Here is a 24,818-nt window from a genome sequence, read left to right on the forward strand (position 1 = left end):
CGTGGCACCCACATGAAACCGCTGGGCTCTGAGCCCTGCTGGAGGCCCCGGGGAACGCATGACCTAATGGCCCAGGGGACCGGCCAGCCATAGTAGAGCTGACAAGTCCTTCCTGCAATAGATTGAAAGACTCGGCCCTAATTGTTGGTAAAAGATCCATAATTTCCTCCAAGGCTGCCAAAAACAGAGTTCAAAAGCAGCTCAGAGGCCCAGTTTTCAGTGGAAATGAGTTATGGGACAGCTCCCTGGGCAGGGAGGTCAGAGGTTAGAGCCTTCCTTGGGAACGCTAGAAGCCTGGCCGACCCCGAGCCTCCTTGACCCCTCGGAGGGCCTTGTGGTCAGGCGGGCACTAGAGAGAGACCTGCCCAAGGGAGTCTCCCAGTGTGTCCCACAACGTGACGGGCTCGGCCCCTGGCATGTGGACAGAGGGGGCGGGGCACACACTGGCTGGAACCCGTGGTCAGTGCAGGGTCCACCTAGGACAAGAGGTCAGTGCCTGGGGCAGGGACAGGCTGTGACCGAGCTGAGGTGGCTGCAGGAGAGAAGCGCCCAGACCATCCAGTCCCAGCCATTAGGCACCAACCATGTCAGCAGAGGCCTCAGGCCGGACTCAGGCTCTCCTGCTCCAAGAGTGCAGCTGGAAGCTTGTTCACTACAACAGCTGCACCTGATCCAAGGGGGCTGGCACACAACCTGAGGGAAGGGTCCCTTTGGGGAGGAGGCAGGATTACTCTGCAAAGAAAGGAAAGCCTTGAAGGGAAGGAAGGCCAGAAGAAAGGGCAAGGCTGCCTTAATTCTGCTGATGGGGAGGGTGACGGAGCAGCTGAATTCTCCCCACGTTCCCTCCAAACCACCCTCAGGAACCCCTAAATCAAACTCTGAAGCAGCAGGTTGGGGGGGGACATTTTTCCAGCCTAAGAGAACACAGGAGGTCAGTGGGGAAGGTCCACGACAGTTGGGGGGGGGGGGGGGGCCCAGAGTGGGCCTGGGAGACAGCTGGGACATCCCAGGCCCAGAGAAGGTGTCTTGAGGGATGGTCAGAGACGGGCTCCAGGGAAGCCCCGGCTGCCCCGATGAGCAGCTCCATCGTCTGTATATGATGCAGGGGTCCTGTCACGGGGCTGGGGCCGAAGGGGCACTAGCCCTTGGGGCTACAGGAGAGCAGGACCCTCCTTGGGCAAAGAGCCCAGCGCAAACCCGGAGAGCGGCCATCACACCTGTCTCCAGGTAACAGCACTCTAGGAACACCAACAGCCTGCAGACCCCCACAGCTAACTGAAAAGAGCCGCAAAAAACTGGGCCTTCCCACCCCAAGGAAAGCCAAAGTTGAGAAAAAGAAGCAGACCAAAAGAACCTGGCCATAGAAAGTTAGCTATTATGGTGGCAGGAAAGAGCACAACCATGGGAAAATACAAAGTCTCAAAGAAAAATGCTGACTGGACCCAAGCCCAGCAAAAACTCCAGGAAGAAGGAAAGAGATGGAAAAATGGAAAAGCAATGAGAGTGGTGCAAGAAAACGAAAAGACACACACACAAAGACCAAAGAAAATAATCCCTTAAAAAACAGAACTGTCCTAATGGTAAAAAGGACACAAAAATTCACTAAAGAACTCCTGAAAAAAAAGAGAACTGATGGGATATGAGTGCAAAGTGAAACAGAATTTTCTCATTTTATTTTCTTGCTAATGGCCAATATTGAAATATCTCTTGCCTGATTTCACATGTATGATCGATACCATTTTGTTTGCCTTTTCAGTGGGTGAGGAAAAGGGGAAAGAGGGAGTTTGGAACTCAAAATGTCAAAAATAAGTAATAAATACATTTTAAAAAAGAAACTGAAGCGGACAGCTGCTAAGTCACTCATTAAAAGTTGTAATTATCATGGTCCATTAATGAGTTACCTTTTTAAGAAAAAACAAACTTCTTGCAGGTGGGTAATTTCCTGCTAGTGTAAGGCCTGCTTGGCTATCTTTTTTGAGGGGAGGGGAGTTAAGTGACTTGCAGGGTCACACAGCCAGTGTCAAAGTGTCTGAGGTCAGACTTGAATTCAGGCCCTCCTAACTAGAGCTGGTGCTCTCTCCACTGCACACCTAGCTGTCCCTCTGGCTCTTTTTCCTTAAACCCAGTTAGTGACTTACCTAATGCTGGAACTTCTGCTTTCTCCTCCAAACAAGAGTTTTTTCAGGATACAGCCCTGAACAGCTGCCAGAACACCACACGGTCCCCCCTACAAAGAATCAGAAGCAGGGTGACAAGGAGTACATGTCCCCAAAAGCAACAGTTCTCAAGCGTCACTCAGACGGCCCCCGTATGCACTGGTATGAAGTAACTGAGGGAAGCCCACCCTGCGTCCCCAAAAGGAAGCCATCGGTGCGCACACGCTCCTGGAGGCCCAGCTGAGCTCCTGCGGGCGCTGAGGAGCCATGGCTGACCCAATGGGGCCGTGTGGGTGCTGGCAGCCAGCATCACCTCAGGGCCCGGGGCACCGATTAGCACCGTGACCCTGGAGAAGTCACATCTCTCCCTGCTTCGGCTCCCGCGTCTCTAGGGATAACAATGCCATATACCTCTGGGCTGTCAGTGAGATTATCTTGGTCAAAAACCTGACATTAGCAGGTACCCCTTCCTCCCAATTCTCCCATTTGTCCAGGAAAAAACCAGATCAGGAGATTCTGGAGATCGTCCCGACAGACACACAGACTCTGGGTCACCATGATGGAGCAGAAAAAGCTGGAAGGTGGAGGAGGATCACTTGGAGGCTATGGGACCGAGACATTTCTCACACTACAGGGGCTGAGGCTATGGGACCAAGACACTTCTTGCTCTCCAGGGGCTGAGGCCACGGGACCGAGACACTTCTCACGCTACAGGGGGTGAGGCTATGGGACCGAGACACTTCTCATCCTGCAGGGGCTGAGGCTACAGGACCGAGACACTTCTCACGCTACAGGGGCTAAGGCTATGGGACTGAGACACTTCTCACCATACCCTGAGGCAGAGGGTGCTAGTGCTCACAGAGTTATGAACAGAGCTTCACACAGTTCAGGAGCACTGGATAATTCTTTTATCTTAAAATATGTGAGATGCAATTTCAGAACAATTTAGAATATTTTGAACCCAGGTAAAAATGTGGGAGGTAAAAAGTCAACCAAGAGCAACCTCAGTGTATCTGTTTTCTTAAAGAGCAAAGTGAAAAGCTGTTCAACAAAAACATAGGAAAATGACCTTCTGGAGCAAGAGGTCGGGTCAGCCTTGCTTACGCCAGGAGAGCTCCGAGGGGCCGGGTAGATCTGCGCCTGTGCTTGCCCCGGTACCACCTGGCCAGGTTCCCAAAGTAGGTCCGGGTCAGGAGGTGAAACAATGAGCCCAGGAGGCTTTGGGGATAATCAGGAGAGAAGGTCAAGCTAGCTCTGGACCTCTTAGGACTCCGACTTCTCAGAGTACAAACAGTGCTCTGGGCAATTAAGAGCTTCCTCCCAGAGCCACAGGCAGCAAAGGGACCCACCTTGTTCTGCACGAGGCCATATCTGAGCTGAGTCACTTCACTAAATGTAAAATTCTGCAATTTCCACTCTTCACTGAAGCCACAAAGAGTTGAGCCAAAGAGAATGGTTTTTATTTCCTTAAAAAGAAAAAAGAGGAATAATATAACTTATAATGATAGTAATAAAATGAAAGTCACCTCTGGCTGTACACAGCAATTCCTAGTTTCAAAAAAAAAAGAGCTTTATATTCCATATTATTTGTTCTGTTATGCTTAAAAAATAACAATTCCTCCAGGGGAATTTAGCTCTCCCATCGCTCCTTCCAGATCTCTTCTCGTTTGGTGTCCACTCAGTGAGGTGACAGAGCAGCGTTCTGATTCCCTCAGAGAGGCTGAGGAGACACACTGAGAGTGACAGACAAGGCCTGGAGGCCTGGGACTGATTCCAGAACGAGCCCGTGACTCTGCCCTCACTCTTCAGGGCCTCTCTGGTGTGTACCAAGGGTATTCATAGTCTCTAGGTGAATGTCTCAGGGGCTAACACCCAATGGAATCTAAGAACCGATGGAATCAATTAATTGGAAACTGGGGGAATGGGGAACCAAGTTATGGTTGCTGAATGTGAAGGAACACATTGCACTGCAAGAAATGAAGGGATGGTTTCAGAGGAATCTGGGAAGATGGGTGTGAACTGAAAAAGAATGAAGTGAACAGAATCAGGAGAATAATTTGTGGAATAATAATACTGTAAAAACAAATAATCCTGAAAGACTTTGGAAAACTGACCAATAAAAATGACCAACTCCAATCCTCAAGGACTCGAGATGAAAGCATGCTTCCTACTTCCTGATCGGAGAGACGACGGATTCAGGATGCAAAGTGCAACCCTGTTTTTGGACATGACCAAAACGACCATTTATTTTGCTTGACTATACACATCTTTAATAAGGGCTTTGACTTTCTTGTTTTCTCAATGAGGAAAGAAGGCAGATTTTCATTTGAAAAAAATTATAAAATTTTTGAAAATTTGAAAAAGTTGAAAAAAAGATAAATCTAAAAAGATGAAGCGATTCAAAATGAAGTAAACAGAAGCAGAAATACACTTATCAGTAGCAGCAATATTAAATGATTGTGTATATATATATGTATGTATATGTATATGTATAAGTATGACTGACTAAGCTTTTCTCAGAAACACATGCTATCTACTTTAGAGAAAAAACTGATGGGAGTCTGAATGCAGGCCCAAGCATACTACTTTTTACTTTTTTTTTTCATGGTTTTTTTCCATCTGTGTTTTCTTTCATAATATGACTGATATGGAAATATATCAAATTACGTAACTGTCTCAAGGAGGGGGAAAGTAGGGAGAGAATTTGGAACGCAAAATCTTTTAAAATGAATGTTAAACATTTCTTCATAAATAATTAGGGAAAAACAAGGTTTCAAAAAAAGGTACTGGAAATGTAATGTTCCTCACAGCTCCCAGATACGGGGTTAAGGCCCAATCTGTCCACTTCTTCCCTTCAGGGGTCAGGACTTCTATGCACACTTCATGGGGGCCAAGGTCAGTGCTGCAGTTCTAGAAGGTGACAGACACAGACTGGGGGCAAGAAATCCACACAGTGCCGACGGAACGGCGGCACTAGGTAACTAGGTAACTCAGTCAAAATCTCTTTGATGATTTTATGTGCATGTGTCCTGCCTGAAGTCAAGATGAAAGCTTCCGGTCTCTATGTATAAAACCCCTGTTCTGATGCCATTGCGGAGACGAGACTCTTGGAGCTATCAATACCTCTCTGCTTCCCCTGGGTGACTGGTAAAGCATCTGTCAGTCTCCCTCAAACTGCCCAGCAAAGCATGCTTTATTCTTGTTATCTTTTTTTCCTCTTTTTTGCAGAGACAAAAATGGTTCAAGGACCAGTCCTCATGTATAGTTAATGTTCTAAAGACACTGGCACAGGTTGATGAAATAATTTCTTCTGTAGTTGAATAAAAGCCTTAGGATGATGTTTTTATAACTCTGCAAGCCCACTGGAGACAGCACGGAGCTCAGTCTGATCCCCTATCATGCTCTCCTCTCCTCTGATACATCAAAGAATTGAGACACAAATTGGTGGAATGGCACTGGCTTTAGCTTTTGGCGATGTCTGAGTGACGATGGATGGGCAGCACTTTGGCTTCTGATGATGGCCCAATTCCTGGACAAGGGATTGATTGACTTCTCTAGGATATTTTGGAGTCTGTATTTGTATGACAGGGACTTGTCCTCAGTCAGCCACAAGAGACAGAGAGCTTCTGCTCCACAATTCTAGCCCCAGGTCTCCAGCAGGTGCTCCATTTGGACGGCTGCCAGAGGTGTGCTGCTGGTCTGGCACCAACAGCCATGTCCAGGCTCCTAGAGGAGAGCCCTTCGGTAGTTTTTGGTGGCAATGACTTGGTCCTGGGTCATCATCCCCAAGTCCTCCATTTCCGCCAACAAATCTAGGTAACTCAAGTCATTGGTTGTCCTTTCTCTTACTGTTGGTTATAAAGAACTGGAAACTGAAGAATGGCCGAACCTGTGATGGCTGGGAAGGGATGGCAAGTTACTGTGCAGTTAGGAAAGACAAAAGAGAGAAATTCAGAGAAGCCTGAGATGCCAGCCCAGAGGCGGTGAAAGGAGAACTGGGAAAAGCATTTATGCAGTGAGAGAGCCAGAAAGCAAGCCCAAAAGCTCCCAAGGACTCTGCTCAGGTAATGGTAATGATCCCCAGAGGCCTGAGGGTAGGACAATGGGCTCAAGGGGACGTCTGTGGCTCGATGGTTACAGAGCTGTTTTTACTCTTTTTTCAACTGGGGAAGGGGGAGTCAGGCCAAATTTAAGAGGCCAATGGAATTCTGTTGTGAGCAGGAAGCCCAGAGCAGAAGTTGAGAAGGCAGCCCAGGGAGGCGAGACGACTTGAAAAGTGACATGGGGGTTTAGGGCAGACTTCTGCTTTCACGCTTGTCTTGTCCGCATTCCTGGGGATGTCCCCCATGAGGAGCCCACCCTTACCCCAGACCTATTCTCAGAGAAGTGATGGTGGCTTATTTGGGCTTTGCTCGCTGCTCCTGGATCGTCTTCCTACTGATGTAGGAAGTCGATCAGCCGAGGGAAGTCGCACTTCATGGTGTAGAGGTCTGGATTAGAACATTTTCCTAGGCTGTGGTGGCCCAGATGTGTCCATGGCACAGGCATCCAATTCCACAAAACCTCTGAATGTGTTCAATCGTGGCCTTCTCCTTGATGATTTTACATGCATGTGTCCTGCCTGAAGTCAAGATGAAAGCTTCCGGTCTCTATGTATAAAACCCAAATGTCGTGCTCACGTCACTGGAGAAAGGCGTCCTGAGGCCAAGGAGCTGTTTGATCATTAATTGGGGTAAAGCCACAAAAATTTAGCTGATGGACATCAGCTGATCAACAGATGTTCTGGTTGAGCTGATTCTTTAGTTTGGAAACCAAAAGCAATTCTCCCTGTTTACTGATACCAAAATCATTGTCATCATCTCACTTTGATGGTTCAGAAAGAAACGATCAAGACCAGGTTCTTTTCTGTGGCTTCTTCCCAAGTGGATGCGGTGACTGTGTTCTGTAACTCAGTGTTGGAATACACGTTTTTCTCCTGTAGATTCCCAGAAAGGATCTGCAGGCCCCTCCAGAGCATGTTCATAGGGACAACATGTCCTCTTCTGAAATCATTTTCATTTCATTAGGTTTCTCTATTTTAAAAGCTTTTCATTCCATGTAATTTGGAGACTCCGCATGAGGACAACTGTTGAAAATGCTCTTCTAACATTTTACGGACCCTTGTTCTTTCCAGGAAGTGGTAGGACACATTTCTGTGTAAGGAAGCCTGAATGCCATTTCTAGTTTGTATCATTTATCACTGTTACCACTGTTTTAATGATTTACTGGTGTTAGTGTTGGTTAATATCCTTATCATTTTGATCATTTGTCATGAACTTTCCCCTTGCCACCTCCCACTCACCTTCCACTGGCTCCCACTCAACCTCCCGCTCACCTCCTATCACTCAGGCGCCTTTGGCCCCTCACGCTGCCATGATGAGATGCCGACTCCTGGCCCGGGCCCCTTTCCCTGCTCAGACGATCCCCTCCATGCTGCTCCTCCTGCAGACTCTTATCCATCATCCCTTCTCTTTCACTCCTCCAGCCCCATCTCCCTAACCTGACCCTTCCATCCTCACTGTTGGCTTCTTCCTCCTCTGCCCCTTGGATTGAAAATGGCCGCCTCCCCCAGGGACCTGCCCTTCCTTTCCTTTCCTCCTCTTCTTAACCCCTGAAAACCCAACTTCTAATCTCATCATTCTACTCAAATGCCAGGTGTTATGGGCCAGAACCCTGAACTTGAAACGAAGGATTCTTACAAGGTGCTAAGTCAGTGGAATTGATAGAGACAATAATTATCTAATTTCACCTGGTTCAGTGTGATTGATTTCATCCTACAAGAAGATGAGCCAGAACTTCAAACAAGGTACTAAGTGGAATTGAAGAGACAATGGTTAAATCTAGTTTAGCATTGATTTAATCCTACAACAAATGATGGTTTCCTAGCGATACAATGACTGGTTTGTGCTCAGTGTGGCGCTTATAAGCGAGAAGCCTCAACTGGGAAGATTTCAGGACAAGCAGACAGAAGGCTGGAGGCTAAAGGCTGGAGCCCAAGCCCTTGGATTCAAGACAGATTCATCCCATCTCACACTGCCTTGGTGGCAGGCTCTCCTCCTTCACTTTTCCACTGAAACCAAGATCCGGAACCTCCAGAAAGCTAGGCGAGCCCCAAGTGGAGGAGACAAGACTTTGAAAGAGACAATAAAGGATCTGGACTTTAACCCCTGGCTACTCTTATGGTGATTCCTGAACTGAAATGAAGGCTGCCTCCAGAGACCCCAAGAAAACCCCAACAGAGAACATGACATCCAGGAAGGTTTTAGAGGCCTTTTCTCCAGTGGCCTTTTCTCAGTCCTCCCTCTCCTGGTCCTCCTCCTCCTCCCTCTCCTGATCCTCCTCCTCCCTCTGTGACCAGCCTCCTCCTCCCTCTGTGTGGCATCTCATGGCCACCTCTATGCTGACAATTCCCAGGCTGCCCTTTCCTGTTTCTATCTCCCTCCCCAAAATGCCGGACCTACCTTGGCAGCCGAGAGGGTCATTGGCTTGGAGGTCACCTGCAGCTTCAGCAAAGGCATCAGCACGGCTGCGGACTGAACGGTGTCTTCGTTCAGAAATTCTTCATCTTCCACGTCCTCTGGAACACAGGAAACGGGCATGCGTGATCTCTCCGGTCACCTCGCCCACTGGACAAAAGTGAGTCTGGACCGACTTGGTGAAATGTCACCATCCTAGGGCCTCAGCCCGGGGGCCCTTTCCTGTGTTCGTGAAGGTACAAAGCACTTGGGAGACGACCTTGCCCTCTGAAGGGCAATGGGGAGCGTCCCTCCTACGTGGAGAGTGTAGGCAGGCAGCTGTCGTCCCCTAGCAAGGGCAGATCCAGATGGGCAAAGAAACTCGGGAGTCTGGAGCCAAACGCTCCCCATCCCCACAGAATCCCACAGAAATCGCTGGCCTGGCCTGAAAGCAGAGTACCCCCACCTTCCCCTAAAATTTCTCTGATAATCAGATCTAGGGCTGCCCTGAGAAAACAGCTTCCCTCCAGTTGCCCGCAGGCCAGACCCAGGGACCACGAGACCCAGCCTGGAGCTGGCAAGGTCACTGCGATGTGTGAGGAGGTTCTCTGAGGCAATGGGAATCTCTGTGGGCGGACACCAGCATCGCAGCCGCATCCGCCTCTCCGTGACCCCATCTGGAATTTTCTTGGGTTTGTTGCTTCCTGCTCTAGCCCACTTTACAGATGGGGAAACTGAAGCAGACGGGGTCTTGCGGCAAGTGCAGGGCCGAGGCCAAAGGTGGCCTCTGGTGCTCGGGCCCACCTCCAGGACTCTCCCCGCTGCCCCGGCCGGCTGCCCAGTGTCAAAGCTTAGTGTCTCGTTCAAGCAGAGAAACGCAATCATGAAGATCACAGGGCCAAAGGGGCTTCCCTAACGCCACCGAGTAAGGGCAGGTGAGGAAGCCCTCCGTGGGATGCGTCACGAGGGCCCAGAGGAGGCAGCGCAGATCAGGCCCCCGAGTGGGCTCTCCCCACGTGCCCTCAGGGAACCTGCGCCCAGGCCTTGTGCCAGGCTCCAAGGGCAGGACCAGCCCAGCAGGCAGCTGTCGGTCAGAAGCACAGCTATTGGGCAGCTTTTCATAGTTACACGAGACCACACAGAGAGAACAAAGAATGGGGCTTTCTAATGAGCTCCTCAAGAGCCATTCTTAAGAGACAGGTTCAGAGTGTGCCATGCTCTGAAAGTGGGGTTCTTGGGCAGGGATGGGGCACAGCTCGGATTCTCCCCTTGCAGTGAAGCGCTCCTCATGACTCTGTTTCAATCTGTTTTCCCGCAGACACAGGGCACTTCCTCTGTGGCCAGAGGGGGACTGGGCCCGGGTCACAGACCTAATGTCACCAGAGGACTGTGGCCGCGTCTCTGGGGGACTGCAGAACCAGGGTGGGGACAGGAGACCAAACCACTCTCTGGAAAGGGGCTCCCCCAGAGGAAATGTGACCATCTTTTCTTGACTTCCAAGGAAAAGGAGCCCGCTTCTCCTCCCTACTGCTGTCAGCCACCCAACTCCTGGTCACCCAGATTCATAGCATCACATCAGCTGCTTCCCCTCCCGAAGCCCCATCTCCATCCAATCGGCAGTCACCGATACCCGATTTCTCAGCCGCATTACTGAAAAAACCTCCTAAGTGTCTGGAGCCAGGAGCATCTGGGTTCAAGGCCTGCCTGAGACACGAGTTAGCTATGGGACCTCATCTCCCTGGACCTCCACTTCCTTATCTACAAACTGAACTAATGGACTGGGTGAGAGAAGGGCGCGATCCTGGCGCCACCAGTCCAGGTCCCACAAGGGAGCTTCCTAAGGCCCAGCTCAGCCGTGGGCTCCCCTGCCCAGTAAGTGCCAGCCGCTTCCTGCTGCCTTTAGGACAACATGCCCTCCAGGAGCTGGCCCCAAGTCACTGGCTGTTCTAGCTCCGTCCCTCCCCTTCCTGCCCAGCACAGTCTGGGCATACTGGTCTCTTTGCTGCTCCGAGGCCACCCCCCCCCAAGCCTCAGTGGCTCCCTCTGCTTATCTCCCCAAAGGAGGAGGGTCTGGGGCCTTCCCTGCTAGACAGAGGGCACGGGCAGCCTCTGCCAGTCAGTCTGACGAGAGCTGTCCGGGGTACTGAAAGGGGCACAGGAGCAGCAGGGCCGGCACTCAGAGAGCTTTTCAAGGCTCACAAGAAACTTACAGTTGTCTTCTCCTGGGAGGGAGGTGCTGCTATTACCCCACTTTGCAGGGTTTGGGTGGGGTAAGGCGATCAGGGTGAAGTGACTTTCTCAAGGCACAGCTAGCCAAGAGTCAAGAATCTGAGGGCGCCTTTGGCCCCGGTTCTCCCGGAGCCAGGCCCAGCGCGCGGCCCATCGGCCACTCAGGGCCCTCTCTGCAGACAGACGCAGTGGCCGGCCAGTCAGCCGGTGTCTGCGGTGGGATTCAAACTGGGTCTTGCCGGCTCTCTCTCCACCACGGCCGCCGCCCACTCTGACACACACTGTCCACTTAAGAGCGTTTTTGAGACCTCAATCTCAGCACTTTGTGTTTTTCTTTGTACTTTTATTTGTCGATGGAAAAATGAGAGACGATAAGAAGTGATACAGCGAGAGGGCCACAGTGCCCAGAACACCTGAACCTGAGGGCAAATCCAGCCTCAGAGGCCTTACATGTGAATTGGGCCAGTCACCTCCCCCGTCTACCTCGGTTTTCTCAGCTGTAAAATCAGGGGGAGAAACAAACAGCAAACCGGCCCAGTATCTGCCGAGAGAACCTCCAACGGGGTCATTAAAACGGAATGTGATTGAAGCCAGGGAACATCAACACGTACTAAAAAGCTGGTGGTTTGGGGGTAAATAAGGGAATGAGAGCAGACACCATGAGCTCTGAGGCTAGCCTTGTGGGAGAGGTAGGGGGGACCAAGAGTGGGAGCCCTGAGGCTAGCCCCTGCTCTTGGAGTAAAGGGACTGAGGCAACTCAGCAGTCGTAGTTCTGAAGCTAGCCCTGCTCTAGGGGTAAAGGGGCTGAAGAGACTCAGCAATCATAGTTCTGAGGCTAACCCTGCTCTGGGAGGAAGAGGAGGGCAAATTAGCAGTGGGAACTTTGAGGCTAGCCCTGCTCTGGGAGTAAAAAGGGTTGGGGCAACTCAGCAGTGGGAACTCTGAGGCTAGCCCTGCCCGTGGAGTAAAGGAGGGTACAATTTAGCAGTGGGAGTTCTGAGGCTAGCCCTGCCCTTGGAGTAAAAAGGGTTGGGGCAACTCAGCAGTGGAAGCAGGTTCAAAGAAAGGTGATCAGAGCTTCCATTTTGGAACTCCCAAGCTGCATCATCAGAGTCAGAGCTTCATGCGAGAAGGTGAAGAGCACCCTCTGACAGATGAGACAGCTCGCCGGGGCTCCGGCTAGGAAGGAGCAGAGCCTCTGGCCTCCCCCAAGGCTGGCTGTGGGCACAGAGAATGTCTAACAAACATCCACGATGACAACCCCCAGGCGACGGCGAGTGCGTCCCAGACGTACCGAGTGTGAGGATGTCTGCCGCTTCCTCCACACAGACAGGCACAGTATGGATAGGGCTGGTCCTGAGAAACAAAATGTAAGCATCAGTTTTAAACGGGCCACAGGTGAACAGCCCCTGAAGCAGGAACCCCCAACGTGTGGGACTTAACGCGGGCCGGGGGGGGGGGGCTTCTCTCTGCAGTGCCGGGTGTCTGACAAGGGCCGGGCATTTGCAGTTTCAATTGGGACCCAAGCACCTCTGGATTGCCACCTGGCCTTCAGTGGGCAACAGGGCCCGACCTTTCAACTGCAAGCTTCTCTGCTTCCCAAAGTCTCTGACCAGCAGGCGGCCTTCAGTGTGTGGGCAGGGGAACCTAGCCCACTCTGGGCCTCCCCTCCCCCAATGGGCACGTGCGAGAAGTGGGGCACATGGGATGGAGCTGAGGGTCCCGGCAGTCCTGTGATCCCCCCAATCCCACTGCTGGGCCCTGGGCCTCTGTAAACCTTCAGAAAAGACAAATGCCATTTCTTGGGAGTTTTTCAGTCTGTTTTCCTACTCGTGTGAACTTTGAGTAGCCGAAGGACAACTGAGTTTCGAAAGAAAATGTTCACAATAGCGTATGACCCCCCCTCTGCTCCACAAAGGACAGAGACATTGGGTCCCCCCAACCGGCGGCGGCGAGTGGGATTGTTACAGAAACAATCCGGGCTGGGCTACAGTACATGGCATTGAATTAATTTCCTTTTCAAGATGCAAAAAGTGACACGAATGAAAAACCACCCAATACACGTGACGCCAAATTCACAAACAGTTCTTGCTTTGGGCTCCAGCATGTTTTGCTCCAACAAAGGAAAAGACGCCTCTCTTCTTGATAGATACTGCTCCCCTCCCTCAGAAAAATCTTCCTTACAAAGCTCTAGGTTTCCTCTGGGATGGCGGGTCTGCACCCGAATCACAGGCCGCACGATCTTAAAATTAAAGATGCTTCGAGTCAAGAAGGGCCTGGGAATCCCGCTCCCCAGGGCTGGGCCCCCAAACCTTGGGCACAAACCCTCTTGTACTCACACCCACTCAACGGGCACTTGAATACCCACGTTGCTCCAGGCTGGGCTTAGGAGGTGAGGAGACAAAGGCCAAAAGAAAAGGAGAAGCTCCCATTCTCTGAAGGATCACATGGGGGAGATCAGGAAGCACCTGGAGGGTGGGCAAGGGGGGCTTCACAACTGGGGAGAGCAGGCAGAGGAGGGAGGAAAGCTCCTTGAGGACGGGCACTTTTGTAGCAGCTCCAGCAATCCTCAGCAGAAGAAATACTTCCCCTTCCATTATGCCACAGACCCTCGTGCATCCCTGAGGAGGGGCAGCACAGGGAGACTGGTCTGAAAAAAGCCCTCGGCGGTCCCCCGCCAGCTTGCCATTGGAGGCAAGGGCCCACGGGCCACTCCCTCACACCTTGGCCAACATGGCGTCCCGGTGTCTTATCTCATGGCTATCTTCAGACACAGCTGGGTCCCCTGGACTTGCTGCTTCCAAATCCACAGCAAGACTCTGGTCTTGCTCTCTGGTGGACGGAGCATCTTGTACTGGGTGGGTCGTTCCGCCAGAATTCACCAACGCTGATGGCGGGGGCAGGAGAGAAGGTCTCTGAAATTAAGGGCAAAGGGCTATGAAGGAAGAATTCACACCCATCTACCCCCACTATGAAGCAGGGAGTCTAACCATCACCATTTTACTGAGGATCCCAAGTTAGTGATTTGCTTAAGATCTCACACAACCAATAAGCATCACATCAGAATTAAAAAATAGGAAAGGAAGGGAATAAGTTCCTTCCAGCTCACCACACTGCCCAGCATGCTGGTACGGGTCTTACAAGCCTCAAAAGCTGGTAAGTGTGGTAAGGGCGGAAAAAACCCCACTAAATGACAGGATAGCAGAACACTAATAAATTACATGGATGTAAGAGCCTCTATTGGTATCAAGCAAGGCATGAAACAGAGACAAATGTTCATCCCAAGTGTTGGTCACCACGAAGGAGAAGACCTTGTTCAACTTCCCCAGGCAAGACGGGGCCCTAAAGATGATGCAGTATTCTCGGTGCTGACCGCATCCACCCCAACAGGCCAGACTTCCCTCAAGGTGACCCATAAACATTCCAAAAAGAGCAATACAACTATCTACATGCATACATATGCGCGCGCACACACACACACACACACACACACACCGCCTATTATTCAAACAAGGCCGCAAAGCTAACTGGGACTATGAGGCAACAGGCTGGACTGCATTTAGGAAAGGGGGCTGTCCTGTCAGTGACCCCAAGCTTCTACCTGAAGTAAAACCTCAGATTTCTAGCCTGCTGCAGCCCAGAGTGTCTGCTGTTCAAAAAAGAACTTTGGACAGAGAGAGAACAGTCAAGAGGGCGACTAGCAGTAGAGAGATGGAAATGATACAGGACATGGAGAGAAACGAAGCTGAAAGAAGAGATACATGATTTTGGTGGGAAAGAAGGAAATCATAAAAGTATCCATTCTTATTTCAAAATTGGAAAGTCGCAGTGGTCAAGGACTTCAATGGCCAAGCCCTAAGGGTGCAGCCTCTGCTTGCGGCCCTCCAGGCCCCACCAGCAAGCCCCAAGTCAAACCCAAACCTGTCTCTTGACCATCCCCACCCATGCCCCCCACTTCTGCTTCTAGGGGAGAAGCAGGCCTCCCTTTCGAGGGAGCCACTGCTACAAAATGGCCGGCCCGAGCGATGAGAGTTGAAATGACGCTCACCAGCAGCCTGCCTCCGTGGGCCCACTGCTCCGTGAGGCGTCCCCAGGAGGCCGGCAGCTGTGGGAGAGGAAGGGGGCGGGCCCCCCCTGTTGAGTGAGGGTACGTACAGTCCGGCCTCCCCAACTCAATCATGGGATCGCCACGTTCAAAGACTATGAGTTATGAAGAGCCTTCTATGATGCTTTGTTCTCCATCGCCTATAAATCAATGGCTAAAGGATGCATGTATTGTGGATATTCTTAGCAAATGTCTTCATTGTTCCTCTACATTTCCCCTTGCAGCACAAAGGGTACCACACTCAAAACGTCACTTAAAAGGCATTTTTGTCCTTTGAAAGAAAACCTTTTTAATGTGAACAAATAAACCAAAGACACTGACAAACCAAGTGAATTACAGTGCAAAAATAAAGGAGTGTGTGTGTATGAACCCAACAAAAACAGGGCTGGAGCCACCCGGCATCGGTCGAACCTGAACACTGGGATCAGCCAGATTCGTGACTGCCTCTGGGTCATGGGGCTCTGGCCCCTGCAGTCATCAGCTTGTGGAAGGGTTCCACAGGGAGGAAGTCCCTGGGACTTTCCTTCTCTAGTTCCTTCCCTTCCCTTTCATCTGGATGCTGCCTGATCCATCCCTCCTTCAGATCTCATATTCCAGCTTTGCGGGGTGGGGTCTGGGGTGGCAAGAACGAGGCAGGATGGAGGAAGAGGTGGAGCTGTTCTCCAGGCTGCTCTCTCTGCCATTAAGGGGCTCCCATTAGCCTGCTCTGACACTAAGGGGCTCATTAAACATGGGGCTCTTTCCCTCTGAAAAACAGGGAATTCCTCTGCCGCCCCTGGGGAGGGGTCTGCTCTCCTGCCCCAAGGCCTCGGGACTGGCTTCATCCCTACAGGGGGGTACAGGGTTAGAAGCCGCCTACTTCCACTCACTCCCACGCCCCATCCCACTCCCAACAACCACTGGCACCTTAGCTTTCAAAGCCTATTGCACCTGTGCCGAAGACTCGAATTGTCAGGGAGTTTGTTCTTGGAGCAGCCCAAGCGTGGCTCTCCAAACCTGCCGCCCTTTGCCCTGTTCGCCCACTGAAGCTGCCCCAAAACAAAGCAAATCCCCCTTCCCCGAGACACTTTCCAGTATGTGACACAAGTGACCACGTAGCTGAGCCTTCTCTTTTCTAGGCCAAATCCGGAGCCTCCCCACCAGTTCCTAGCACTGAGTTTCGGGCGGCCTGGCCTTGAGGTTCTCACAGCTTTTCACGTCCTTCCTAAACCCCACTAACTCACAGTATGTGGGATGTGGCCTAACCAGTCCTGAGGGCCGGGGGTCACCCTCGGTGCCTTTCCTAATGCAGCCGAAGACCACACAGTGTTTGGCTGCTACATCACGTGGAGTCATATTGAGCTCCGAACACAAACACTGAAAGTCCTGAGCACTGGGCGCAGCACGGCCCTCCTGAATTTGTGCCTGGGTTTCTGGAGTCCCAGGAAAAAGCTTCACGTGTGTGCAATCCCCTCGCTGACGCGGGCCCAGACCTTTTCCGATTCCCCCTGCCCTATTCCAGCCTCACGTGCAACAACGCAGGACGTGCAGCCACGGCACGCTGGGATGGGTCTCGAGTTCTCCACTAGAAAGGCTTAGCTGGCAGACGGGCCTGTGGCTCCTCTGCCGACCTCCATGGTCATTCACAGGGGTTAGAAGGAGCTCCTGAATTGCGTCCCCTGACTCCTGAGTGAGTGTGGGTGTGGATCACCGGGTCTCTTATAACTCTCCTATCTCGGAGGTGAACCGTCCCCCAACCCCATCAGCCCCTTTGGTTCTCAGAAATGAGTTGGGCAGTTCTGCCCCCTCTCTGTTGTCCACTGGCAATCCCCCAGCAGCCCCAAGCAGAAGCCGATGTTTTCCTCTGCGAGGGTTCCCTAACGCTGCCAGAAGCAAAGCCCCTTCTCTCTCCCCTGGACTGTCAGGACTCTCCCTTCCTGTCCCGAGTCCCCTGTCCCTGCTGTCATCTTCAGGACGTGTCCTTGGGGTTTCTGGAGCTGCTGGGTGGGTTCCTGGGGCACCCAGAGTTTCATGCGGGCCGGCATCTCCCATAGAGCCCCCAGTCTCCCCCCCCCCCGAGCCCACTGAAATCTGCCTTCCCCGTCACACTGTGCCCAGCATTCTTCTAGATCACAAACCCGAGGAGGGAAGGTGGCCCATCCCTCCCATTACCGAGAATCGGCTCCTCCTGCTGGCTATGGTGAGGTTTCGATCGCCATTTCCCACGGCTGGTCCCTCTGCTTGTTGAAGGATGGATTTATTACTGGCCGGAGGCGAGTCATGGAGTTAGAGCTGCAGCCAGCCCGGAGAAGTGAGCTCTTCCCCATTACTAATCATGTCAGCTTGGGAGGTTTCTCAAGGGCCCCCATTTCTCTAGGTGTCCAGCGGGTTCCCCAGAGCACCCCAACCCCAAATGACAACATCCAGCCTTCTCTCATGCGGTCTGTGAGTTCTTCCTTGCCCCTGCCTCCACCCCAGTTCCTGGGACTCTTCATCCTTTTTAAAACAAGACGGTAACCCATCACTTCTGCCATCTCTCGGTTTTGCCAAAGCAAGTCTTCATCCCAAGCCACCTTCTAGTCAGAGAGCTTGTCCCCCTCCGCGTCCCACGAAGTTAAGCTCGCCTTGGGCTTGCCCATCACAGGCCGTCGCCAAGGCTCCATCCCAATCCTGCTTCGCTTGGCAACTGCGTCGGCTCCCATGGGGACACCCGGGACGAGCTGCTTCCCGCACTCTGGATTTGCACCCCTGCCTTTCAGGCATTCCAGGCTGTACGGCGAGTCCAGAACAAACTTGTTGTTCCCCCGAAGCCTTGCCATTAGTGGCAAGAGCCCCCCCACCTTCCCCGGCCCATGCTCATGGCCACGGTGTTGCCGATCTTCATCCTGTGTGTACGATCAGTGGCCAAACCCGTCGCTTCCTTCTCCACGACATCTCACTCGTGTCCCTTTCAGGTGACTCAGTCACAAGTTTGAAGCCCCTCCTCGCCTTCATTATTGCAGTAGCTTCCAATCTGATGTCTCTGCGCCCCTGGAAGCCCCTCCACCTGGCGGCCAGGGCAATTCTCCCACGGCACAGATCTCTCATCCCACGGCTCAACAAACTCCAGGGCTCCCAACTGCCTCCAAGGCTAACTAGACACTTCTTGTCCCGTCACAGCTTGCTCCCACAGCACTTGTCACGGAGCGAACGATCTGTGCCGGGAGTGCTCCCGGCCCTCTTGCCTGCCCCCGCCCCCCCCCCCCAGCTTCCTCCAGATCCCTGTACCTAATTTGCGTGCGTGGCACCTCACCCGTGCCAGGGAGATCCTGGTGGTGGGAAGCCTCCTTCCCCATCCTTCTCCCCCCAGGCCCTTGTAAGGGCGGTTCGCACTGTAGCTGTTCTGTTCTTAGGAGGTCCGAGGGTCAAAGACAAAAGAGATGTAATACGGCCCGGCCCAGCGTGCCTCAATGGGGGACCCAGGGCCAAAGCTGGCGCTTTCTTCCCTTCTTAACCCATCCTTGGTGCCAAGGAATTTTGGAGGGAGGCTGGCACAATGGCCATCACAGGGCACCGTGAGGGGCACTGGCAGCTTCCTCTGGCACAAGGACTCCCGGCACTCCAGGAGGTGAGCTAAGGGGGGCAGGGATGAACAGAGAGCTCACTATGGTCCCACCACGGGGCGTTAGTAAGCGCTTCTCTCACTGCTCTTTCCTGATGGCCCCGGAGCCATCCTGTGCTCTGGAGATGGGTCAGAGGACACTCTCCTGGGGGGCGTAGCTGGAAGTCACCCTAGAAGCACCAGAATCCAGGGGGAGGGTTTGAGGAGGTAGCTGGGCGGTTAGCTCATGCTCAGAGCACTCAGCCCGCTCGTCCACAAACTGGCCACGGAATACCAAGACTCCGAGTCCTGTCAGAGCACGGAGGTGCTGCTGGGGGGGGAGAGGGAGGTTCTATCAAGGGCAGGTTTGCCAGTGGGCAGAAAGCTCTGGAACAGCTTCCAGCCTCTGCCCCTGGGGCCCCTGGTTAAGTCCAAGCCCAGAGAGCCCAGTCCAAAATATCCAGGGCCGGGAGCAGCCAAGGACTGTGTGCAGAGGTTCCCTCTGGTGGCCAGCGAGGGTACCGGAGACCAGGAAGGCCGCACCGCCGGGTGCCGGGGGCTGGGGAGGACCCGGGGCTGTGCACTCGGGAAGGCAGCCTTCCCAGTGGCAGAGCCACGCGTGCATCCCAGACGACCCGCAGGGGCCCTGTTTAGAAATGAAGCCGTGACCCACTGAGAAGCACCTGTGCATTTTCAGAGCCTTGAAGGCTCACAGGCCCCCTGGATATTCTCTCATTTGATCTTCACGACCCTGGGAGATGGGAGCTATTATTATTCTCATCTTACAGCTGAGGAAACTGAGGGAGCCGAGGTCACTGACTCGCCCAGGGCCAAACAGCTACTAAGTGCTTGGGGCTGAATCGGGCCTTGGGCCTCCCTGACTCCCCCTCCTGGGAGCCTCCAGCACTCTGAGGGGAAGGACCAGGGCCTCGGGTGTCAGGGCTGCACCTGCGTGGCCACCTTCCCCCAGCTCTCACTGGGGCTCCAGGAAGCTGGAACTCGAGGGCGGCCTTGGCCCTTGTATCCTCCTCCTCTCACAGGAAGGGCCGCTCCACAGGGCTGAGCTAGAGCCCCAGTGGCCACTGGCTCCCGTAGCACAACCAAGCCCTCAGCCAAGAGCTACCCCAGGGTGAAGGTGCCCAACGGGTCTCCCCAAGAGCTACAAAAGTGGCTGAGGCAGGAACCGTGGAGGGCCGAGCACTTGGGGGGCCACAGAAAACACCAAGGTCACCTGCTGCCTCCTACCGGCACTACCGGCACGCGGCCTTTTGTTTGCAGGTGACGGCCTCCCGGGGCAGCCTCCGAGGCCGAGCTGTGGGAGAGCCCGACGAAGTCCCCGCTGCCGGGCGAGGCTGGCCTGACAAGGAAGACCAAGGGGGCTCAGCTTCTCCTCCAGCCACACTGGCTACGGCCAATGGAGAAGTTCAGAATGCCGGGAAAAGGAGCCCATGGACCTCGGCGGTCTGCTGTCCGGGGATGTCCAGGTCTGTAATGAGACTGACACACTCAGGCTCAGGGTCTGGGAGGCTCCGAGGGAAAATGTGGGAGAGGAAAGGGATTGGCCTGACGCCAGACCGAGGTCTGGGGACCCATGTGCTGACCGGTCCTGTGCCTGTGAAAGCTGGACACTGCACCAGTGCCAAGCTGGGAAACGGAACCGCTGCCATCAGAACAGAAGATTCTGAGGCCCGCCTGGCAGGGGAAGGGAGCAGCCCCCAAGGGCCTTCCTTAAGCTGAGCTGCCCGGCCCCCCACGCCCCCTGCAGAGAGCATGGCTCTGATGGGCTGGCCACGTGGTCTGACGGTCAGCCATATGTCTGTCTTTTTGGAGAAATTTCCCACGGCAAGGGCTCAGAGGGCGGTCAGCGAGACAGACACACAAGGTCTCTCTGAAGAACTCTGGAATCAACTTGGAACATGAGGAGACACCGGGGCAGGACTGCCTGGCACGGTGCCCACCTCAGGGGGATGCCCAGCATGGCGTGCCCACCTCAGGGAGGGCATATGCTCCAGGAGTGAAGCAGAACCGCAGCGGCTCCAGAGAAAGGTTGAGACGGGTGAATTTAGAGCCTATGTCCGTGGGGATGGTTTGTGCTGACCTGTTGGTCAGTTGCATCAGCCCTCCCCAAGTGCAGATTATTTCTGTCCTTTCTACTCCGGCACTTTCTGGCACAGCGCGCTGATCACTTTCTCAAACAGCCACCACTATGAATGCGCGCCCCCGGCCCTCACAGCTGTGGGATATGGTAGCAGAAAGCACGCCCCTTGGGGATGTCACAGGAATGCTACATGTGAGGCATTTAGCCCGGTCCGGCAGCCACTCGCTGACGGCTCGCTCCTTTCCCTTGAGCACCAGGATCTGGCACATGGTGAATGCGGCGCATAATGAACATCTCCCGACCTGAATCTATGGCCCTCGGGGTGGGTAGAGCTCTCGTCTCCCTCTTTAGAACACATCCCCGAATCCTTAGAAAACCCTTCTGGGCACCCAGGCCCGAAACACAGCAGGGGCTTCAGGAATAGCTGGCGAGGCGACTGGCCCCATAGGACTTTTTCGGGGTCCCTGCCGTCTCCTCTAAAGGCCTTTCACCAATGTAAACAGTGACCCGGGCTTAAAGAAGGAGCTGCTCCAGAAGGAACAAATCCATCATCTTAGCGGTCACTTCTCTCACTCAGCAGGCATTGCAGAGTTTAGTTTGGGAAGCATTTATTAAGCCAGAAAGTAAAAGGGACAGTGGCCGGGGGACAAAGATGAAAAGGAAGGGGGGGGCACAAAATTCTGCACCAAAGGCCCTGATCACTTTACAACACAGATGAGCACTCCCTAATCAAGGGGATCCAAGACCTTCCTTGTGGTCGGAGACTCTGACCCAGAGGGGCTGAAGGCCTTGACAGATCTTGGGGGTCCCTGGGAGGTTCCTTTAAAAGCATGGAAACCCATGACTGGCTAATCATCAGAAGCAAAGGCGCTCCCATGACCGCCTAAAGGCCACATCCATGGGGACATCGGCTCCGGGTCATCAGAACCAGAGCTTTCTGAAGGACAGAAGACCCATCAGCAAGGACTCGGGTTTTCCACAGGACCCAAACTGAGTCTCCCAGCAACTTGTGGCTTTAAAGCAAGGTCACTAAGGAATTCACTCCGGGGAAGAAGCAAATAAACCTTGTTTCAATTCCCCTTTGGAGAAATGTTCCTTAAAAAGCACTGCACTTGCAGGGAGAGGGACAGTCACAGCAACTCACTCCTTAAAACAGACTTTGGTGTGAAGCCAGCTGGCAAATCAAATACAATGACTAACCATCGATACATGGCAGAGGAATCAGTCATAACTCTTATCCTAACTCAAACTGAATCCCAATGTGCCGAACTCGCTACTACAATCACGGATCCCCATCGAGTCACAAGAACTGAATCAGTGCTGACTAAAATTATCTTCGCAGAAACTCCACCTTTGCCTTGAGAGAGCTGATACTATACTGGGGGAAGACATGGAGCAGAGGAGTCAGTCAGCGCCTGGGCTCGGAGAACAGACCGCCTTTCCTCGTGGGGACGAGAGCGGGGAGGCTCCCCCCCAGCCCGATGCTGGACCAGGGGAAAGGCCTGCCTCCCGAAAGCAGTCAAAGCTTCCCTCATGGAGCTTCATGCCAGCAACGGGCCATTCACTCTCCGTACCTGGGCAGTACAGGAACGGAGAATGGAGTTTCTGAGCTCTGAGCCAAGCTCTCTCTCAAAATCCACCGGAAGGAAGGGCCGGAGAAGGTCCTCCTCAGAGGATCAGCCCTCGGGGTCATTCGGAAGACCACCTAGGAGGGCCCAGATGCATGGAGACTGCACCATGATTTCCAGATGTCCATTTGCTGGGGAGTCAGTGGGTCCCAGGGCTGGCCCGCTGAAGCAGACGCAGTAAGATTCCAGTGGAGGAGGGAGAATGAGATGGCAGCCTTTAGCAGCCTTATAGCCGTTTGAGGAGATGCTCTGAAGGATGTCTGGGGGTCCTGCCAAGTGTCACAGGTAGGTGAAGAGGGAAAGAAGAGCCAGAATTGCACAGAAGGACTGAGGCAGGAAACAGACTTTATCTCTGAAGACGGCGGAGGAACCAACGAAGAAAAGATAGATGAAAGCAAAAGAAACCGGCTCAAAGCCATCACCTGAAGGGGCCAGTTTAGAAGCCTGTGTCTAAGGTATGAGGCCAAGGACTAACCTGGAGAAGGAAGTGGTCACAACCACAGAAATGGAGAGCACGCCGAGCCCTCTGGGATGACGTACCCATCGACAGGAGCTGGGGGAGGACGGTGCCCTCATCACCCATGCCCCCCGGGCGCAGCAGAGCTGGCAAGGCCACAAAGGTGAGGCTGGTCCTGACCAAGACGGGTGCGGCTCAGGTGGACCCCAAAAGGGCTCCGTGCTGGACGAGGCCGTAGTGACCCAAAAGCTCTGGCATTTGCCAAGCAAAGACTTCCCAAAGAGAGATCCATCATGTTTCGTAAGAAAATTTCTGATGACAGGGAAGGAGTGGGCCCAAGTTAAGGGGGCACTAACAATCCACTACTTGCATCCTGACCTCAGGAAGCAGAACACCGCCTGTAGGAGGAAGACTAAGATGGAGGTAAAGCTTCATTCTCAGCTGCCTGAGCACCAGGAAATGGGTAAGAGATTGTACCCATTGCCCGCTCTCACTGTGAAAGCTTCAAGGACAACTTTACCCACGGAGCCCAAAGAAGGGCCCAGGCTAGTACTTCAGAGTACTGGAGGGAGGGGAGGCAACAGCCCCGGCACCTGGAGGATCAGAAAAGGCCCAAGCAGCAGAGGGAAGAGGGAGGAGGGAGGCTCTTGCCCACATTGGAAACATCCTGTGTCTACAGGAGACAGAAGGTCGTGTCCAGAGGCCAGCTGGGAACATGGAGTACGTGAGGAGGAGTAATGTAAAATCAGGCTGGGGAGAGAAGCTGGACGCAGGCCGTAAAGGGCCTGGAGAGCCCCAGAGAGCAATCTGCCCTTTGTCCTGGACTTCCAGACCTGAGAAATGTCCGCTGCATGGGAAACACACTGGAGAAGGCGGCGAGTGGAAGCCGGGCCTCAGGGAGCCCCAACAAGGGTCCCACAAGCGGAGAGCAGGAAGGGACCTTCTGGACAAGAAGCCCCCCATCTCCCAAGGTAGCCGAGGCTGCTCTGATGGGAACTTAGCTTTTCTTGACATCCTTCATGACTTCCCCCCATTGTTTGTGGTTCTGGCCCGGTCCCTTGACCCCTCCAACAGAACAAGTTTAATGTGTCCTCCGTGACAACCCTCCAAGTATCTGAAGAAGTCATCACATTGTCCCACAGACTTCTCCGACCTCCGGGGCCAGATTCTCAGCCCCTCCTGCCCTGAGCCGGGCCCAGAGGGATGGCCTAGGGCCAATGCCAGTCTCCAGACCCGGAGGCCTGTGCTGCAGAGAGCAGCGCATCCCCCGGGAGCTGCCCTAGTGTCCACAGTGGCTTTATTTACCGAAGGATCAAAAAAAGGAAGTTTGAGGCAAGTGTTAACTAATGAAAACTGACAGTAATGCTATCCATAAATTACTCTGGGAGGAAACATTCCCAACTTCCCAATAAACATGTAGCGCCAGAGGCCACGCTGTGAGAGGCAATAAAACTGCCAAGGGCCCTTGGACAAACTCCAACAGAGACTCAAAGAATGAGGAGGAGCTGTCTCTGTCTCTTTCCTCTCCCCCAGCCGGCCTCCACACCCTCAAAAGCTGCCTTCTGCTTTGCCTCTCTTGCCTCGCACAGAACCAAGTTTTGGGAAGGCTGGCTGGCTACAACTGAATTCCTCCTCCTGGTCCTGGCCCCTTGTGGCCTCGTCACAGTCAGTCAGCCATCCTCTCCCCGGTGACCCCGCCTGCACCGAACCTTCCTCGGACCCCATCTCCACCTCTCGGCTCCATCACTCACATTCTCCACACTGTCTTCGGCGCAGTCTATGGGAATCCCGCAGAGTCTTTTGCACCTGACTGGTCCTACCCCTCATAAAAGCCCGCTGACTCACCCCACTGCGAGCGGTTCCTTCTTTGTTCCTCCTAAGCAGCACTTAGCCCTCTAGCATCATTTTCCACCCCTGGGAGAGGTCAGCTTCCTGCAGGGAGGGGGCCAAGAGGGGAAGAGTAAAAGAAGCAAAAGAAGTCTAAAACATGCAGGTGGACGAGGGAAGGCACCCAGGGATCACAGCCAGCAGGCGCAAAGGAAGGAGGGAGACCCTTTGAGGCCAATGTGGGAAGATGGCTAAAGCCAGACTG

The 24,818-nt window shown here is 53.4% G+C and overlaps 1 protein-coding gene across 3 annotated transcripts in view; it reads right to left on the bottom strand.

Moving 5' to 3' along the window:
- Window positions 1–24,818, bottom strand: part of MINDY4 (MINDY lysine 48 deubiquitinase 4) — a 97,247-nt gene that overhangs the window by 44,578 nt on the left and 27,851 nt on the right. For all 3 annotated transcript variants that reach the window (XM_031951628.1, XM_031951621.1, XM_031951633.1), the window contains 4 exons: window positions 12,174–12,235; window positions 8,657–8,772; window positions 3,506–3,622; window positions 2,139–2,227 (listed from right to left, as the gene is read on the bottom strand). In XM_031951628.1, the coding sequence (XP_031807488.1) occupies window positions 2,139–2,227; window positions 3,506–3,622; window positions 8,657–8,772; window positions 12,174–12,235 (384 nt within the window). The remainder of the gene's footprint in view (window positions 1–2,138; window positions 2,228–3,505; window positions 3,623–8,656; window positions 8,773–12,173; window positions 12,236–24,818) is intronic.

The sequence above is a fragment of the Sarcophilus harrisii genome, chromosome 1 (genome assembly GCF_902635505.1).
Source record: "Sarcophilus harrisii chromosome 1, mSarHar1.11, whole genome shotgun sequence".
In the NCBI taxonomy this organism is placed as follows: Eukaryota; Metazoa; Chordata; class Mammalia; order Dasyuromorphia; family Dasyuridae; genus Sarcophilus; species Sarcophilus harrisii.